Source organism: Bufo gargarizans, chromosome 3, assembly GCF_014858855.1.
Source record: "Bufo gargarizans isolate SCDJY-AF-19 chromosome 3, ASM1485885v1, whole genome shotgun sequence".
NCBI lineage: Eukaryota > Metazoa > Chordata > Amphibia > Anura > Bufonidae > Bufo > Bufo gargarizans.
Window position 1 is genome coordinate 101,890,031 of NC_058082.1, and position 20,786 is coordinate 101,910,816.

Consider the following 20,786-nt stretch of genomic DNA (forward strand, 5'->3'; position numbering starts at 1 on the left):
GCGCGTGCGCTTATTTTCGCGCATATATTCGCACGCGCGCATATTTTCGCGCGCGCGCTTATTTTTCGCGCGCGCGCTTATTTTTCGCGCGCTTTTTTCGCGCCATAATGACGCGTTCGGGGAGGCGGAGCCTCGGCATGCCGCTCTGACTCTCCTTACACCGGAGACTCTGTTTGCTCATGGCCGTGCAGCTCCATCACTCTACTCCGTTTTGTGCCAGGCAAGCAGGTAGCTCAGTGGTACTGCTGCTGCTGCCCCATGTCCAGGCTTTCTGAGTTCAAAGCCCCTTTCAGCCTTCAAAAATTGTTTACATTATTCTAGATGGGGACACAGGTCGGCATGGCGCCTTCCTGGTCCCCCGTGGAATGCCCGCTGCCGTCCTTGGACGCTGCCTGGCTGCCTCCATTGCCCCCCAAAGAAGACAAGTGGATCCGGGCTCGACCTGCAGCTCCGGTATCCCACCAGCTACTGGGTCTCCTGCTGCCACCCTCCACCAGAACACTGCACTCCTGGACAAGGAGTCAGAAGCCTGATGAGGTGCATCCCTGCTGGTCCTGGAGTCGAGGGAGAAGTTCTGCAGGAGAAGTTCTGCAGGAGCAGATAAGTATTACCTGCATCCCTGCCTTACCCCCCTCCTCCACCCCTCCTCCACGTCCCTGGGGGCCTGCGGTCCCCGCTTGGGCATCTGCCATGTCCAGCGCGGCCGCTAAATTGGTCTTAGTCGCCAAGGCAACCATGTCCTTTAATCCTGTGGCGCTAACGACTCCATCTCTCTCAGTGGTCCCCACAGTGGGTGACTGACTACGAAGAGGCAGCGTGAGCGGCAGCATCACACCTCGGATGTCTCCGTCTCTCCACCCCCCTCACCTCGCCGGTGGCGCTTGCGGACTGCTCTTCCCCCTCCCTAGGGAGAGTAATCCGAAGGAGAATTATCCGGCTCGGACGAGCCAGGTCCTTTTTGGACTATAGGGCATTTTCAAATCCTGTGACGCCAACCACCTCTCTAAGTGGTTTTCCACAGAAGACGCCCGACTACTAACAGGGAGCGTGAGCAGCAGCATCCCTCCTCGGATGGCTCTGGCTCCCCCCCCCCCCCCCCCCCTCGTCTAGAGGCGCGTTCGGGCGACTCTCCCCTCCCTTAGGGAGCGCAAGTCTGAAGGAGAATTTCCGGCTCTGATTAGGTCATGGAGCGGGACCCCTCGCCTAAGCTCTCCACCAGGGTGGCTGACTTAGTGGTGACTGTCCGAGACACCTTTATTCTCCAAGGGGATTCTCCTCCTTCCACTGGTCAGGAGTTCCCCCTTTTTCCGTCCAGGCAGTCGGAGACTACCATGTTCCCGGTCCATGAGGGATTTTTCCGCGGTCATGTCCAGGGCCTGGGGTGGTCTTAATAAGGTTCTCGACCACCCAGCGCATGAATATACTTTCCTTTCCCTGCTGACGGCGAGGAGAGGTGTCTCCTCCCCCTAAGGTGGATCCTCCGGTGGCCGGATTAGCCAATTATGTGGCCCTTCCTGTCTTAGTCAGTTCCTCTTTCCAGGATGCTGTAGACAGACGCATAGACTCTCTTCCGGGTCCTTTTTTCGCTGGCAGCGCGTCCCTGTGACCTACCTTTCACTCAGCAGGGGTAGCCAGTGCTCTCTCGGTGTGGTTACAACACCACCACCAGGAACTGGCGGTACGAGATGCGGCTACTAACACACTGGAGTTGGTTCTCCAGATGTCTCAGGCTTCTAAGATTCTTTGCGAAGCTTCTAGGGACATTGTTTCCCTCTTTGCCCGCAGGTTGGCCATCTCTGTCACTCAGCGCGAAGAGATTTGATTGAAGGTGTGGGATGCTGACGCCTCCACCAAGCGTTCCCTTGCTAATCTCCCCTTTGGGGTTTCCAGACCTTATGGGGATCAGCTGGACGAGTTCATCTCTGCATGCCTTTTGCCGTTTCTCATCTGGTAGGCCGTCGCCTGCTTCCTCCGCCGGGGGTTTCAGGTCGCCCGCAAAGAGCCCTTCCTTTGCACCAGCCTTCCCGGCACTAGAGGGCCCAGTCAGCCCGCCCTGCTGCTCCTAGGCCTATCACATGTCCCGATTGCGGAATCCCACCATCGATTCCTGCGCTTCGCCATTATGGGTCGACACTGTCAGTTTGTCGCCCTTCCTTCGGGTTGGCGACCACCCCGCGGGTCCTTGCCACGGTCCTGGACCGCTCATGGCGCTTCTTCGTACCAGGGGCATTCCTTTGCTGCCCTATCGGGACGATATCCGGATAGAGGCCCCCCTCTCTACCGCAGACCACGGACAGCGTCCGGATCACTGTTCAGACCCTGGAACGGTTCGGCTGGCTGGTAACTTTCCCAAACTCCTGCCTCTTCCCGTCCCAGAGGCTCTCCTTCCGGAGGGTGATTTTGGACACCTCGGCTGCCTAAGTATTCTACCAGCCTTCAAGTCCTCCCAGGTCCAGGGGGCAGTGTCGCATCTGCTGCGCTCCCCGTGCCTCTCCATTCGGGAATACTTGCAGGTCCTGGGTCTTATGGTAGCCTCTTTCGAGGCCTTCCATATGCCCAGTTTCACACTCGCCTGGCGCAACAGGAGATCCTTTACCTTTCAGCGGGTTCGGGCAGCTCTCCCTTGGTGGCTGTTCCCAAAGAACCTGAGGTCGGGGAGTTCCTTTCTCGCATTCTCCTGGACGATCGCCGCCACCGATGCCAGCATCCTGGGTTGGGGGGGGCGTTTTCCAGTCTCGCACGGTTCAAGGAATTTGGTCGGCGGCAGAGTCTCGCCTTCCAATCAACTTTCTGGAACTGAGGGCGATTTTTTCCGCTCTCTCTCTCCTATGGGACCTCTCTCCTTGCGGGCCTCCCAGTGCGGGTTCAAACGGGCAATGCCGCGGCCGTGGCCTATATCAACCATCAGGGCGGGACCCGCAGCCGGATGGTGATGCAGGAGGTGAAGAGAATTCTGACGTGGGCGGAGACGCACGTTCCGGTGTTGTCAGCAGTTTGCATTCCAGGAGTGGACAACTGGACAGCGGACTTTCTAAGCCACAACACGGTGGATCCAAGCGGGTGGTCTCTGCATCCAGAAGGGTTCGAGGAAATCTGCCACAGATGGGACCGTCCGGATGTGGACTTAATGGCGTCCGGGTTCAACAACAAGATCCCAGTGGTCCTGGCTCGCGCCCGAGATCCGGAGGCGTACGGATGGATGCGCAGGTGTCTCCGTGGCAGGACTTCAGCCTCCTCTGTTTTCCTCTCCTACCAAAGGGTCTACGCCAGTTCGAGGCGGAAGGGACTCCGACCGTTCTCATCACCCCAGAGTGGCCTCGCCGCGCGTGGTTTTTTCGGACGTGGCTCGGTTGCTGGCGGACGCCCCATGGCCTCTTCCCGACGGACAGGACCTACTGTCTCAGGGCCCGTTCTTCCACCGGAATTTGCGGTCTCTTCGTTTACCGGCATGACTGTTGAAACCGCCATCCTGATAAAGATGGGGTTCTCGGATTCAGTGGTTAGGACCATGATCAGTCCGGGGAAGTCTTCTTCCTCCCGGATTTACTATCGTACCTGGATGGCCTTCCTATCCTTTTTTGAGGGTTCGGGGTTCCCTCCCCTTCGGTTTTCCATCTTGATGGTACTGTCTTTTCTTCAGTCTGGGCTTGTGCAGGGACTGTCGCTTAGTTCCCTGTAAGGTCAGGTTTCGGCGCGGGCCGTCAGAGGTCCCTTGCTCTTAAGGGTCCGGTGGTGACCTTTCTTCGGCGGTGGCGCATTCGGTTCCCCGTATGTTCCCCCTTTGTCTCCTTGGGATCTCAATTTGGTTCTGCGCGCTCTGCTGTCGGCCCCCTTCGAGCCTTTGAGGAGGGTCTCTCTGACTGTTCTCATCTGGACTTCCTTGTGACCATAGCTTCTGATACAGCTACATAGTGTAGTGATTAAAGTTCTGGGCTATTATGCAGTGGCTGTGAGTTCACGTCCCATCACGAGCTTTTAAGTCAGACTGGTGTCGGAGCTGGCCGCTCTTTCCTGTCAGGAGCCTTTCTGGTTTTCCACCAGGATTAAGTTGTGCTCCGTCCAGTCCCCTTCCTTTTGCCCAGGGTGGTCTCTCCCTTCCGCCTTGATGAGGATCTTGTCCTGCCTTCCTTTTGTCCTTCTCCGGCTAACCCCAAGGAATGCACTCTGCATTCCCTGGATGTTGTACGGGTCCTGGAGGTGTGTCTCGCGGCTACTGCTTCCGTCCGCCGTTCTTGGCGCTCTGGATCTGCTTGGCTATTTCCGCGGCTTGTCACGCTTGTGGTGGAGTTCCCCCGGCTAGAATTGCCGTTCTCTCCATTGGGGCGGAGGGGGCTTCCTGGGCAAGACGCAGTCGTGCCTCTGCGTCTCAGCTGTGTACGGCGGCCACCTGGTCGTCCTTGCATACCTTTGCAAATTTTTGTCAGTTGCATTCACTGGCTTCGGCTGATGCGGCTTTGGCCGCAGGGTTTTGCAGGCTGTGGTTCCTGTTTGACCGTTGGGGCGTTCCTCCTGGCGGTGCTGGTATTTTTTCCCACCCCATGGACTGCTTTTGGACGTCCCATGGTCTGTGTCCCCCAATGGAAAAAAGCACGAGAAAAGGAGATTTTTGTGAAACTCACCTGTAAAATCTTTTTCTCGTCTTTTCCATTGGGGGACACAGCTCCCACCCATTATTCCTGTTGCAGGAGGGGTCTTTAGTTCAGTTTTTCTGTTTCTGGTTGGACCTTATGGCTTGGTCCGATGGTTTCCATGATTTTTTTTTGCTCCTTCTCCTACTGCTTGTGCAACGCCTGAGTTCCTCCTGGTGGAGTCTGGGGGTATAGCCCGAGGAGGAGGAGCTCTTTCATTTGCATAGTGTCCCTCCTACTAATACCTCTAAGCTATACCCATGGTCTGTGTCCCCCAATGGAAAAGACGAGAAAAAGATTTTACAGGTGAGTTTCACAAAAATCTCCTTTTTCTCGTACTTTTTTCCATTGGGGGACACAGACCATGGGTATAGCTTAGAGGTATTAGTAGGAGGGACACTATGCAAATGAAAGAGCTCCTCCTCCTCGGGCTAATACCCCCCGACTCCACCAGGAGGAACTCAGTCTTTGCTTAGTGTCTGGTGAAGGAGGTTGACACTCTGATTCTACTCCTTTTTGTTATTTTTATTCTAGATGGGGACACAGGTCGGCATGGCGCCTTCCTGGTCCCCCGTGGAGTGCCCGCCGCTGTCTTTGGGACGTTGCCTGGCTGCCTCCATTTCCCCCCAAGAAGATAAGTGGATCCGGGCTCGACCTGTTAGCTCCGGCATCCCACCAGCTGCTGGGACGCCTGCTGCCTACCCTCCTCCAGAGCACTGTTCTCCTGGATTGGAGTCAGAAGTCTGAAGAGGCGCATCCCTGCTGGTCTGGACATCGAGGGAGCATGCTGAGCAGATAAGTGTTGCCCAATCCCTCCCCCTCCCTCTGTGTCTATTTGTCTGTGGCTACCTGGGTGAGCTTGAAGAAGGATCCTGATGGGGCACTTTCTTCATTTTGGCACTGGAGTACTGGCATCTCTTCCCCCTTAAACTGTGGGCTTCAGCGCTTCTCTCGTCGGGCCTTGGCTGCTGCGCTCCCTCAGCGCCCGCCGGCAGGCCGCTCCTCCACGTGGTGTTTGTTTAAATCACGCGCGCGCTTATTCTCGCGTGCATATTTTCGCGCACGCGCTTATTTTCGCGCACGCGCTTATTTTCTCGCTTATTTTTCGTGCGCGCGCTTATTTTCGCGCGCTTTTTTCGCGCCATAATGACGCGTTCGGGGAGGCGGAGCCTCGGCATGCCGCTCTGACTCTCCTTACACCGGAGACTCTGTTTGCTCATGGCCGTGCAGCTCCTCATCACTCTACTCCGTTTTGTGCCAGGCAAGCTGGTAGCTCAGTGGTACTGCTGCTGCTGCTGCCCCATGTCCAGGCTTTCTGAGTTCAAAGCCCCTTTCAGCCTTCAAAAATTGTTTACATTATTCTAGATGGGGACACAGGTCGGCATGGCGCCTTCCTGGTCCCCCGTGGAATGCCCGCCGCCGTCCTTGGACGCTGCCTGGCTGCCTCCATTGCCCCCCAAAGAAGACAAGTGGATCCGGGCTCGACCTGCAGCTCCGGTATCCCACCAGCTACTGGGTCTCCTGCTGCCACCCTCCACCAGAACACTGCACTCCTGGACAAGGAGTCAGAAGCCTGAAGAGGTGCATCCCTGCTGGTCCTGGAGTCGAGGGAGAAGATCTGCAGGAGCAGATAAGTATTACCTGCATCCCTGCCTTACCCCCCTCCTCCACGTCCCTGGGAGCCTGCGGTCCCCGCTTGGGCATCTGCCATGTCCAGCGCGGCCGCTAAATTGGTCTTAGTCGCCAAGGCAACCATGTCCTTTAATCCTGTGGCGCTAACGACTCCATCTCTCTCAGTGGTCCCCACAGTGGGTGACTGACTACGAAGAGGCAGGTCCTTTTTGGACTATAGGGCATTTTCAAATCCTGTGACGCCAACCACCTCTCTAAGTGGTTTTCCACAGAAGACGCCCGACTACTAACAGTGAGCGTGAGCAGCAGCATCCCTCCTCGGATGGCTCCGGCTGGAGCCTCGGATGGCTCGTCTAGAGGTGCGTTCGGGCGACTCTCCCCTCCCTTAGGGAGCGCAAGTCTGAAGGAGAATTTCCGGCTCTGATTAGGTCATGGAGCGGGACCCCTCGCCTAAGCTCTCCACCAGGGTGGCTGACTTAGTGGCGACTGTCCGAGACACCTTTATTCTCCAAGGGGATTCTCCTCCTTCCACTGGTCAGGAGTTCCCCCTTTTTCCGTCCAGGCAGTCGGAGACTACTATGTTCCCGGTCCATGAGGGATTTTTCCGCGGTCATGTCCAGGGCCTGGGCTAGTCTTAATAAGGTTCTCGACCACCCAGCGCATGAATATACTTTCCTTTCCCTGCTGACGGCGAGGAGAGGTGTCTCCTCCCCCTAAGGTGGATCCTCCGGTGGCCGGATTAGCCAATTATATGGCCCTTCCTGTCTTAGTCAGTTCCTCTTTCCAGGATGCTGTAGACAGACGCATAGACTCTCTTCCAGGTCCTTTTTTCGCTGGCAGCGCGTCCCTGTGACCTACCTTTCACTCAGCAGGGGTAGCCAGTGCTCTCTCGGTGTGGTTACAGCACCACCACCAGGAACTGGCGGTACGAGATGCGGCTACTGACACACTGGAGTTGGTTCTCCAGATGTCTCAGGCTTCTAAGATTCTTTGCGAAGCTTCTAGGGACATTGTTTCCCTCTTTGCCCGCAGGTTGGCCATCTCTGTCACTCAGCGCGAAGAGATCTGATTGAAGGTGTGGGACGCTGACGCCTCAACCAAGCGTTCCCTTGCTAATCTCCCCTTTGGGGTTTCCAGACCTTATGGGGATCAGCTAGACGAGTTCATCTCTGCATGCCTTTTGCCGTTTCTCATCTGGTAGGCCGTCGCCCGCTTCCTCCGCCGGGGGTCTCAGGTCGCCCGCAAAGAGGCCTTCCTTTACACCAGCCTTCCCGGCACTAGAGGGCCCAGGCAGCCCGCCCTGCTGCTCCTAGGCCTATCACATGTCCCGATTGCGGAATCCCACCATCGATTCCTGCGCTTCGCCATTAAGGGTCGACACTGTCAGTTTGTCGCCCTTCCTTCGGGTTGGCGACCACCCCGCGGGTCCTTGCCACGGTCCTGGACCGCTCATGGCGCTTCTTCGTACCAGGGGCATTCCTTTGCTGCCCTATCGGGACGATATCCGGATAGAGGCCCCCCTCTCTACCGCAGACCAAGGACAGCGTCCGGATCACTGTTCAGACCCTGGAACGGTTCGGCTGGCTGGTAACTTTCCCAAACTCCTGCCTCTTCCCGTCCCAGAGGCTCTCCTTCCGGAGGATGATTTTGGACACCTCGGCTGCCAAAGTATTCTGCCAGCCTTCAAGTCCTCCCAGATCCAGGGGGCAGTGTCGCATCTGCTGCGCTCCCCGTGCCTCTCCATTCGGGAATACTTGCAGGTCCTGGGTCTTATGGTAGCCTCTTTCGAGGCCTTCCATATGCCCAGTTTCACACTCGCCTGGCGCAACAGGAGATCCTTTACCTTTCAGCGGGTTCGGGCAGCTCTCCCTTGGTGGCTGTTCCCGGTGAACCTGAGGTCTGGGAGTTCCTTTCTCGCATTCTCCTGGACGATCGTCACCACCGATGCCAGCATCCTGGGTTGGGGGGGCGTTTTCCAGTCTCGCACGGTTCAAGGGATTTGGTCGGCGGCAGAGTCTCGCCTTCCAATCAACTTTCTGGAACTGAGGGCGATTTTTTTCCGCTCTCTCTCTCCTATTGGACCTCTCTCCTTGCGGGCCTCCCAGTGCGGGTTCAAACGGGCAATGCCGCGGCCGTGGCCTATATCGACCATCAGGGCGGGACCCGCAGCCGGATGGTGATGCAGGAGGTGAAGAGAATTCTGACGTGGGCGGAGACGCACGTTCCGGTGTTGTCAGCAGTTTGCATTCCAGGAGTGGACAACTGGACAGCGGACTTTCTAAGCCACAACACGGTGGATCCAAGCGAGTGGTCTCTGCATCCAGAAGGGTTCGAAGAAATCTGCCACAGATGGGACCGTCCGGATGTGGACTTAATGGCGTCCGGGTTCAACAACAAGATCCCAGTGGTCCTGGCTCGCGCCCGAGATCCGAAGGCGTACGGATGGATGCGCAGGTGTCTCCGTGGCAGGACTTCAGCCTTCTCTGTTTTCCTCTCCTGCCAAGGGGTCTACGCCAGTTCGAGGCGGAAGGGAATCCGACCGTTCTCATCACCCCAGAGTGGCCTCTCGGACGTGGCTCGGTTGCTTGCGGACGCCCCATGGCCTCTTCCCGACAGACAGGACCTACTGTCTCAGGGTCCGTTCTTCCACCGGAATTTACAGTCTCTTAGTTTACCGGCGTGACTGTTAAAACCGCCATCCTGATGAAGATGGGGTTCTCGGATTCAGTGGTTAGGACCATGATCAGTCCGGGGAAGTCTTCTTCCTCCCGGATTTACTATCGTACCTGGATGGCCTTCCTGTCCTTTTGTGAGGGTTCGGGGTTCCCTCCCCTTCGTTTTTCCATCTTGATGGTACTGTCTTTTCTTCAGTCTGGGCTTGTGCAGGGACTGTCGCTTAGTTCCCTGTAAGGTCAGGTTTCGGCGCGGGCCGTCAGAGGTCCCTTGCTCTTAAGGGTCCGGTGGTGACCTTTCTTCAGGGGGTGGCGCATTCGGTTCCCCGTATGTTCCCCCTTTGTCTCCTTGGGATCTCAATTTGGTTCTGCGCGCTCTGCAGTCGGCCCCCTTCGAGCCTTTGAGGAGGGTCTCTCTGACTGTTCTCATCTGGACTTCCTTGTGACCATAGCTTCTGATACAGCTACATAGCGTAGTGATTAAAGTTCTGGGCTATTATGCAGTGGCTGTGAGTTCACGTCCCATCACGAGCTTTTAAGTCAGACTGGTGTCGAAGCTGGCCGCTCTTTCCTGTCAGGAGCCTTTCTGGTTTTCCACCAGGATTAAGTTGTGCTCCGTCCAGTCCCCTTCTTTTTGCCCAGGGTGGTCTCTCCCTTCCGCCTTGATGAGGATCTTGTCCTGCCTTCCTTTTGTCCTTCTCCGGCTAACCCCAAGGAACGCACTCTGCATTCCCTGGATGTTGTACGGGTCCTGAAGGTGTATCTCGCGGCTACTGCTTCCGTCCGCCGTTCTTGGCGCTCTGGATCTGCTTGGCTATTTCCACGGCTTGTCGCGCTTGTGGTGGAGTTCCCCCGGCTAGGATTGCCGCTCACTCCATTGGGGAGGAGGGGGCTTCCTGGGCAAGACGCATTCGTGCCTCTGCGTCTCAGCTGTGTACGGCGGCCACCTGGTCGTCCTTGCATACCTTTGCAAATTTTTGTCAGTTGCATTCACTGGCTTTGGCTGATGCGGCTTTGGCCGCAGGGTTTTGCAGGCTGTGGTTCCTGTTTGACCGTTGGGCGTTCCTCCTGGCGGTGCTGATATTTTTTCCCACCCCATGGACTGCTTTTGGACGTCCCATGGTCTGTGTCCCCCAATGGAAAAAAGTACGAGAAAAGGAGATTTTTGTGAAACTCACCTGTAAAATCTTTTTTTCTCGTCTTTTCCATTGGGGGACACAGCTCCCACCCATTATTCCTGTTGCAGGAGGGGTCTTTAGTTCAGTTTTTCTGTTTCTGGTTGGACCTTATGGCTTGGTCCGATGGTTTCCATGATTTTTTCTTGCTCCTTCTCCTACTGCTTGTGCAACGCCTGAGTTCCTCCTGGTGGAGTCGGGGGGTATAGCCCGAGGAGGAGGAGCTCTTTCATTTGCATAGTGTCCCTCCTACTAATACCTCTAAGCTATACCCATGGTCTGTGTCCCCCAATGGAAAAGACGAGAAAAAGATTTTACAGGTGAGTTTCACAAAAATCTCCTTTTTTTTGTCACCTTACATCACAAAAAGTGTAATAGCTAGCGATCAAAAAGTCATACGCACACCAATATAGTGCCAATCAAACCGTCATCTCAGTCCGCAAAAATCATACCCTAACCAAGATAATCGCCCAAAAACTGAAAAAACGATGGCTCTCAGACTATGGAAACACTAAAATGTGATTTTTATTTATTTTTGGTTTCAAAAATGAAATCATTTGGTAAAACTTACCTAATATGTATACTTTTTTTAATTTATGTATCGCCGCCTCCGTGACAACCTGGTCTATAAAAATGCCACATGATCTAACCTGTCAGATGAATGTTGTAAATAACAAAAAATAAAAACTGTGCCAAAACAGCTATTTCTTGTTACCTTGTCTCACAAAAAGTGTAATATAGAGCAACCAAAAATTATATGTACCCTAAAATAGTACCAACAAAACTGCCACCCTATCCCGTAGTTTCTAAAATGGGGTCACTTTTTTGGAGTTTCTACTCTAGGGGTGCATCAGGGGGGGCTTCAAATGGGACATGGTGTCAAAAAACCAGTCCAGCAAAATCTGCCTTCCAAAAACCGTATAGCATTCCTTTCCTTCTGCGCCCTGCCGTGTGCCCGTACAGCGGTTTACGACCACATATGGGGTGTTTCTGTAAACTACAGAATCAGAGCCATAAATATTGAGTTTTGTTTGGCTGTTAACCCTTGCTTTGTAACTGGGAAAAAAAATATTAAAATGAAAAATCTGCCCCAAAAGTGAAATTTTTTAATTGTATCTCTATTTTCCATTAATTCTTGTGGAACACCTAAAGGGTTAACAAAGTTTGTAAAATCAGTTTTGAATACCTTGAGAGGTGTAGTTTCTAGAATGGGGTCATCTTTGGGTGGTTTCTATTATGTAAGCCTCACAAAGTGACTTCAGATCTGAACTGGTCCTTGAAAAGTGGGTTTTTAAAAATTTATGAAAAATTTCAAGATTTGCTTCTAAATTTATAAGCCTTGTAACATCATCAAAAAATAAAATGTCATTCCCAAAATGATCCAAACATGAAGTAGACATGGGGAATGTAAAGTAATAACTATTTTTGTAGGTATTACTTTTTATCATAGAAGTAGAGAAATTGAAACTTGGAAATTTGCTAATTTTTCAAAATTTTGGGCACATTTTTTTTTTTTTTTTTTTTTTTTTTTTTTTTAACCACTCCATTTTACCAGTGTCATGAAGTACAATATGTGACGAAAAAACAATCTCAGAATGGCCTGGATAAGTCAAAGCGTTTTAAAGTTATCACCACATAAAGTGACACTGGTCAGATTTGCAAAAAATGGCCTTGATCTTAAGGTGAAATATGGCTGTGTCCTAAAGGGGTTAAAACTTCAGATGCCGTGGTCAAACGTGACCTCTGCATCTGAACTTGATAAAACCTGGAAGCGAGTGCTTTGCTGGCGAGTGTCAGAGGAGATGTGTGCACTGTGCAGCAGCCCCTGTCCTCCAGTGTTACAGGAGGCTGCTGTACATTAGTTCCTATGGAGCTCCATAAGAACACAGTATAATCCCCATAGACTCCAATGCTAATGCATTGGAGTCTATGAAAGAAGCAATCTAATGATTGCTTGTTATAGTTCCCTATGGGAACCATAAAAAAAAAAGTAACAAATAAAAATAAGGTTTTAAAAAAAATTAAAATTCAAATCCCCTTTCTACAAAATGAAAAAAAAAAAACATAAAAAAATACACATTATGGGTATCGCCTATAAACACCTGTACTATTAAAATACAGTATTATTCCGAAGTTATGAACGTAGCGACATGGAAATCAAGATGTAGAAATGAATCATTGTTACAAATAATTGAACAATCACATGGTCAATCATTTCAATCAAAAACAACCACTCCTTGTTGTTAGGGAAAAATTGAGGTTGTGGGTATTCCTGTGAATTAGACCTAGCCAAATTCTTACATGAATATTCATGTTAATCTCTTCGCACTTAAGGAACTGTGTCACCAAAAATGTTATCTGCTAGTTAAAACCAGATAGTGACACACATCCTTTTTTCTGATCTGTTTTTATTTTATTAGTGCAGATTTATTTATTCTATTATCTGAATATGATTATGGGGGCAGTCATTGTGCCTGAGCTGCTGTTAATAGCATTTAGAAAGCATTAAGACAATTGCTTTACGGCCTCATGGTCCATAGACACAATGGTCAGGAGGGAACCTCCTTGACTTTTACGAGAGAGTTTACTAGACTTGCTCTGTGACCAGTGCAGAGGTCATTGTCAAAGCTGATCTATTCCTTCCTTGTACAATAACCTATAGTGAATGGTGGATCCTGTCTTATCTATACAGAGGAGATATAATTACAGGCAGGATTAGAATGACAGATAAGCGGATAACTACAGTAAAGTGATCTGTACAGACCAAGGAGTGGCACCTCGTTGCCAGTGTGCAAACTGCAGGATTTTGTGTTTTCGGTTTCAATATAGATATCGACATGGAAAATTAATCGTGGCCTGATAGATGTTCTATCATTTATGCCAGAACTTATGTAAATGTTAGTTCAAATCTATACCAGATTATAGCTGGAGTAGATTTAAAAGTCTGGCGCACAGACTGCCTGGAAATGTGCCTGTGCCTCTTAATAAATGTGGCGCATTCTATGCTGGCATGCTTTATACGAAAACTGGCGTCTTAACTCCAGCCTTAATTTTATCTCCCCTGGGTGTCTATTCCGTATAGCAGGGATCAGCAACCTCCGGCACTTCAGCTGTTTTGGAACTACAACTCCCAGAATCCTCCTTTCACTTCTATGGAGTTTCAAGAACAGCTGAGTAAGTGTGCATACTGGTTGTTGTAGTTTCCTGACAGATGGAGTGTCGAAGGTTGCTGATCCCTGCCCTTTAGTTTTGAGCTGTATTTTAGAAGCAGTAATATTGTTTGTTTCCCTTACAAGCTAATACAACATTCTGCTTCTTTTTACAGATAACAAGGCTTGATGCTGTATTGTGTAAGTATATTCTTTTCCTGACCTTACACAGCCGGCGTGTTCATGACTGGATCCTTTGCTGAGAACAATGCCCAGACCTTTAATTTGTGGAACTTGGTGTGCAAATGATGCCACCAGCATGAAGATGCTATATTACTTACAATTGTGCTGGTGAATACAAGTACCCTGGCTATTACACACACAGTAACAAGATGGCACCTTTAGTCCTCATGCACAAGACCGTATCCATTTTGCAGTTAGGAAAACATTGATGGACATCCGCTTTTGCTTCTTTTTCAATTTTTTTCTAGTCCCACAATGGGACTTCAACAGTCAATCTTTTGATCGCTTCCATAATGTAATGTACTGATTATGCAAGTGGAAGTCACAAGCAGGCTGTGCTAAAGAGGCGCAGCCTGATACAGATATATTACGCTCAGGCTTGCGGCCTTCATTAGGTCCCAGGCTGCTATATGAATCCGTCGGCACCCAGCGATCTCATTTGCAGGGTGCAGATAGGAGACGGGGGGAGCGGCCTCCCTCTAAACCATTTAGACAGTGCTTAGACTAGACCCCTTAGTGACCACTGTAAAGAGTAGTATGAGTGGTCACTAAGGGGTTAAGGATGTGTCCTAATGACAGTCAAAAAACAGCAATTCTAGCATTTTTTGTTTTTTTTCTCTTTTACACAGAGTTGACTGTGTGGGATAAATCGTGCATGAGTTTTCTAGTAGGGGTCGTTACAGACACTGATACCAAACACATGTATTATGCTTAGGAAATAACAGGGATTTTGGACAGTACTTTTTTGTAATATTTTTGAATACTAGGGGCTTGAGCATTAGTGTAATACACTGCAAGACTTCTGTATGCAATATATTATGGTAGGCATACCATAATATACTGGCCTGTAGGTGTACAAAGATGCAGACTATGAGGGGGCCTTCTTTAGGCTCCTGCTGCCATGACAGTAACACTTTGCAGTAGCTGTGGAGGGTGGGGTAAGGGGTCCATTTCAAACCTGTTGACTGTATAGATCAGTGATGGCAAACCTTTTACAGAGCGAGTGCCCAAAGTGTAACCCAAAACCCACTTATTTATCGCAAAGTGCCAACATGGCAATTTAACCTGAGTAGCACAGTCCAATATAGTATATCTTCCATGCACTTTATCATTTAGCTATAATAACCTGCCTACATTCAGTGCCCTGCCTGTGCCGTTCATAGTGTGCCCTGCGCTGATGAATGGCAGAAAAGTCTAAGGCATATTGGTACTTTTTCCAGGGTGTGGGTGCCCACAGAGAGGGCTCTTAAGTGTCATCTCTGTCACCTAGATGATATGAATATGACACCTGCTAATAATGGCATGGGCACAGCTTCTGAACATGCACTATCATGATGACGTAATAGCATGGCATAACATGTTAAGGCCCGGCTGCTGCTAATGTAAATGTCATAGGACAGGAAGGGGTTAATCTGGTACAAACAACTATTTGCATAAATATTAGAAGATTAAACCTGTAAAATTTGTCTTTTTTTTTTTATTTAAATAAACTATGGGCAGTAATATGCAGTGCTACTTTAGTTTGATGCATCTTCTTCTTTTTTTTTTTTTCCAGATCCGTGGACCTATGAGAAGGTTGATCTTTCACCAGCACTTTAAGTTTATAGTCATATGTGTTCTTTTAAATCTGTTGCTGTTTACACACATTTAGAGGGAGATCCAAATGACCTTCCAGGACCACAATGCATAATCGGAGCCGCGCAAGACACATATTGGCAAGCAAACGGCAGGAGCAACCTTAGACGCCTGCACTTAAGATAAAATATTTTTCCCATTTTGAAAGCTGTCAGTTATATGCAAGTGTAATATGATTTTATTTACAATTTGTTGAACATGGTCCATGCATGGTGGTGGTAATGTGAGGCTGTGTTTCATGTGATTCATGTGATTCATAGGAGCTTGTATACCATGGCCATAACATTTGTGTTGCGATTTACCTTTTCTGTTGAATATACAGGATTTATTAGTGATTTGATGCTCCTGGTGGTAGAAGGTCTGTGACTGATTTTTGCTATAATGTCCTCAATTCCATTTACATTTTAATGTGCAGAAGCATGGAAGACGCACATTGACCTGTGGTTGGAAACATCTACTCTAGCCCATAAAGTGCTTACATTTTTTAGTTTGTTTTAAACAATTGAACAGATCCAACATATCCTCATTGCAGTTGTATAATTTCTTATTGATATTCTTTCCAACTGTGTTCAGCAATCCCCGGCATGTGTAGAGGAAGAGGTATATGGAGTTCAGAGGAAGGATTCCAGTTATCTATCCTGTTTTTGTTCATGTTTAAAAAAAAAAAAAAACTGTTAATTCTCCTGGGACTTGTTTGTAGTAGTCATGTCCTCTAAGGCCAAAAGGTTGTTGCACATGCAAGCAGTGAACTAGAAGTGTCAGGAACTTAAATTTGTTTTGTGATAAGTCTCTTGCCTCGGCTTAAGAACAGTTGTGCAGTTTTTTTTTTCCTTTCTATATGTCTAACCTGCTCTATTTCATTTGCTCCTACGTGCTGAAAAAGATTAATGTATGAAAGCTCACAACATGAGGAGATGATTATTTGAATTATGCCATGTGGAAATGTTTCCAAGCAGGTTTTGGGTTTTCTTCCTACGAGAGATGGTTCAAAGAAAATGAGCACAGACACTGGCCACGTTCTAATGCTTCTCTAGTGGGTGCAGTGCATCCTAAATGGAGGAAAGTTTTAGATTTCTCCAAATCTTTATGTGAGCAAGGCTTAAATGTGTCTTCAAAGGGGGATTAAGTTGCAGATGGCTTTGTAAACTGTTAAAAAAAAGTTTAAATGAGGTTTTCACTTCTTAGTGCTCCCACTTTCTAATATAATCTTTGTTAAAGTAAGGACCTGTAGGCAGCCTGTGTGCCTTGAGACATTACTTATAGGAGAGAATAGCGATATAATACAACATGCATTGGAGCATAGCACAATATCATTTTCTTATGGATTCCACATGATCAAAAAAATCCCTGTATGTGCTACACAGATCTGTAATACAGCCATGTTTGAGACATTGATCTGGTTTTACATAACCATATTAAGGTTTTAAACGTGAGTTGTATAGTTAGAGTTAAGGATCCTATCCTGTTAGATTGGCATAGCCAACTTTGTGAAAACTGTCTTCATAGAAGACAGGATCTGAGGGGTTATCCAGTTTTCACCCAGACATTTCATGCCCATTTCCTCTCCCTTACCCTGCGTTGTATCACGCGGGATGAGGGCTTTTTTTTTTTGTTCATATTTTCACACTGCTAGGTGGAGGCTTCCACCTAGCAGTGTTGCCGGTGACATCACTGGCTCTGATGGGCGGGCTTTAGCGCTGCCCTAGCCTTTTTCCACGCTTGGGCAGCACTAAAGCCGGTGACCTCTCCGGGCTCACTTCCCCATGGAGAGCCTGGCGGGTCACTGGATCTCTAAATAAAAAAGAAAATCCTTTGGCCTGCGCAAATTACCGCAGGGCAAAGGAGAGCATCTTCGATGCTCATATCAGGGGGGGCTACCTGGGTGAAAATTTCTGAGTTCAGCTCTGGACCCGGACAACCCCTTTTAAAGGGAACCGGTCACCTGGATTTTGGGAATAGAGCTGAGGACATGGGCTGCTAGATAGCCACTAGCACATCCGCAATACCCAGTCCCCATAGCTCTCTGTGCTTTTATTGTGTAAAAAAAAAAAAAAAAACTATTTTATTTATATATATATATACAAATTAACCGGAGACGAGTCCAGCGGGAAGGAGCCCAGCACCGCCCCGCATCCTCCAAATCTCCTTGCTCCCCGACGTCACAAAGCTAGAGCGCCGTAATCCCGCAATGTACGAGCTAGCGTTCCCTGAGGCTGATGCCGGCACTGCACATGCGCTAGCTCGCGCATCGTGAGATTACGGCGCTCTAGCTTTGTGACGTCAGGGAGCAAGGAGGCGATTTGGAGAATGTGGGGTGGTGCTGGGCTCCTTCACACTGAACTCGTCTCCGGGACAGGACTCATCTCAGTTTAATTTGCATATATATCAAATAGTTTTTTTGACACAACAAAAGCACAGAGAGCAATGGGGAATGGGTATTGCGGATGTGCTAGTGGTGATCTAGCAGCCCATGTCCTCAGCTCTATTCCCAAAATCCAGGTGACAGGTTCCCTTTAAGTAACAAAAAATAAAAAATTTAACATTTCTTTATCATGGCTCTAAGGGTTTAGATTCTTTCATAGACATCAACGTAAGTAGCTTAATTTTTTTAATCTGATGCACGCCTTTCTTTAAACACTGCACTCAGGTCCACGTTTTAACAAAGTTCATATCAGGAAGTTTTAGCACTAAAAGTGCCAATTTGTAACTAATAAACTCATTTATTTAGAGCTCTGTCCTGACTAGTTACTGTTAACTTGGCTCAGTTGATTTAAATAGTTAATTCAATAGTAGTCAAATACCGGTTTAAAAATAAATAAAATAAAAGCATTCTTGTTTATTTGCTTTGGATTACATTTTGACTTGCGTTTCCTGTGGTCTCTTCTTACTTCCATGAATATCAGGCCAACTAATATCTTCCATTCAAGTTACTCGTCATCAGAATCTTGAACCTCTCCAGCTACCTTTTTTCATTGAAGATGTCCTGGGATTATACTTTATGAATGGTTGCTTTAACCCCTTAGGGCTCATGCACACAAAATTGCGATCCGCATGCACTAATCTTTTGTGGTGCGGAGGCACAGACAGAAAACCCACAGAAGCACTCCGTTGTTTGCGGGCCGCAATATGGGCATCGACCGACAAGTGCATGAAGCCTTAAATGGAATCTGTCACCAGTTTTCTGCTGCCCTCATTTTAAAATCAACTCCAGTGTCAGCCAGTTAGTCCCCATATTAATGAGCTCACGCCTCTCCCCTCCCACCGACAGTAGGTGGGAGGGGTAAACTCAGCAGCAGGTAAACGGGGAAACTCAGGAGCTTCGAGAAGCAGTTAACTATATTTCCCTTTTTAGGCCTGCCCAGGATGGAGGGTTTGCCAAAAACTCCCCCAAAGGTGCACGACCCCTTTTAAAATGGTGACATCTCAGCAAGAAAAAGCTTTTTGCGTGTTGGAATTTGCAAGATTGGGGGGTCAGTTTTGACAATACAGCGGAATTTTCTGAATAAATTTAGTAAATGTCCTCCACATAGAAATTGCATTTTGCATTGGGTGAAGCAATTCAAAACCACTAGCGGTTTGTCATGGGAAAAGTCTGGGCCGCACAAAGGCTTTGAAAAAGACAGTGAACAAGATTTAATCTGTGCACGAACACAGTCCTACAAAGTCAACAAGGCTGACTAGTATGGAACTACAAATTCCACAAACCATAGTATGGTGTGTCCTTTTCGTTGTAAGACGTACAAATTACAAAATCTTCAGAAGCTGAAAACAACCCGATACACCGTGACCTGTAGGTCCGATTAGAAAAGGATGAGTTTGCTGACAGGCTGGTGTTTAGCGATAAGGATACCTTTCACCTCAGTGGGAAGGTCAGTCCCCAAAGACATTATAAGCTGGGACTCACCCAAAGTAAACGTTTTCTGTGCAATGAGCAAGCACAAAGTATGCCGATACCTGATGAAACCCTACTGGAAAGTCTGAGATCACAAAATCTAACACCCTGTGACTTCTATCTGTGGGCCTACATCAAGGACTCAGTGTATCTAACCCCCAGTCTCAGGATCTGAATGACCTGAGGCGACACATCACTGAAAAAGTGGAGTCCATATCCGAGGATATCCTGGCACGTGTCTGGATGGAACTGGACTACTGTCTAGATATCTCTATGGACAACAATGGAGCTCACATCAAACATTTGTAGTGTATAGATAAGACATTGAATAGTGTGTTTTCACTTTAATAAATTTATGTTCTCAGTTATGAATACTGAGGCTATAATTTTTCACCATTGTTTGAATCATTCTGTACTAGAACCCCCATAAATCATCCCGTTTTAAAAACTGCCCCTCAAAGTATTTGATTTTCAATATTTATCCTTATTTTTGGAACACAACAGGTGATAAAATATAACGAATACTGAAGATTTATTACCCTGATTCTGTAATTTTTTAGAAATATCCCACGTGTGGCCCTAGATTGCTACTTATGTCAGAATTGAAAGAGCACCTTGTTAATTTTCGGGGCCTCCATTTTTTTCACAAATGTATCGGGCACAGTTTCCGATCACCTCTGTTGTGTGTCTGGGAAGAAACATAGGAGATCGGGATTGTGGAAAGCATTTAAGTCCAACTACAGTGACTGGTGATCGTGTGGAGGATAAACTGAGTCCACCTTGCTTCTTTTATGTTCCTAACATTGGCAGTGCGGATCTGAAAATTTGAACAATATACTGCAAGTTATCCATTGCAGTGTATTGAACCTGTCAGTTTTACACCAACAGCCTACCAGACCCTGCCTCTGGAAGGCTTCTGTACATGCCATAGCAACCATTGGGCCCTGATTGCGTTGTGAGGAGCCCCCTTTCTGTAAACCCCTTTGATGCTGCAGTCACTACAGATCAGCTAGCACCGATCTCAGCTGTTGCAACAATGTGTCAGCTGTATGTTAAAGCTGACTGCCATCAATATGCCTTAAATGTACAGCATGGTGTCCAAGTGTAATAGTTGCAATGCTGTATACAAACCGGATTCCAAAAAAGTTGGGACACTATACAAATCGTGAATAAATACTGAATGCAATGATGTGGAGGTGCCAACTTCTAATATTTTATTCAGAATAGAACATAAATCACGGAACAAAAGTTTAAACTGAGAAAATGTACCATTTTAAGGGAAAAATATGTTGAATCAGAATTTCATGGTGTCAACAAATCCCCAAAAAGTTGGGACAAGGCCATTTTCACCACTGTGTGGCATCTCGGGGACCGAGGAGACCAGTTTCTCAAGTTTAGAAAAAGGAATGCTCTCCCATTCTTGTCTAATACAGGCCTCTAACTGTTCAATCGTCTTGGGCCTTCTTTGTTGCACCTTCCTCTTTATGATGCGCCAAATGTTCTCTATAGGTGAAGGATCTGGACTGCAGACTGGCCATTTCAGTACCCGGATCCTTCTCCTACGCAGCCATGATGTTGTGATTGATGCAGAATGTGGTCTGGCATTATCTTGTTGAAAAATGCAGGGTCTTCCCTGAAAGAATCTATAATAAAAGATAGACCTCCTTGCGCTCCCGGCTGGTGGGTCTGCAAAAAAAATCAGCCAAGCCTGACTGATTCCGCAGCTGAGTGTCAAAAGGAGCTGTTGTCCTCCTTGGAAT

The 20,786-nt window shown here is 48.4% G+C and overlaps 1 protein-coding gene across 1 annotated transcript in view; it reads left to right on the plus strand.

Moving 5' to 3' along the window:
- LOC122932918 (gametocyte-specific factor 1-like) overlaps positions 1 to 15,285 on the plus strand; it is a 171,172-nt gene extending 155,887 nt beyond the window's left edge. Inside the window, exons 8-9 of the mRNA XM_044287596.1 lie at positions 13,433 to 13,457; positions 15,055 to 15,285. Of these exons, the coding sequence (XP_044143531.1) occupies positions 13,433 to 13,446 (14 nt within the window). The 3' untranslated portion in view covers positions 13,447 to 13,457; positions 15,055 to 15,285. The remainder of the gene's footprint in view (positions 1 to 13,432; positions 13,458 to 15,054) is intronic.
- Positions 15,286 to 20,786: the final 5,501 nt, after the last annotated feature.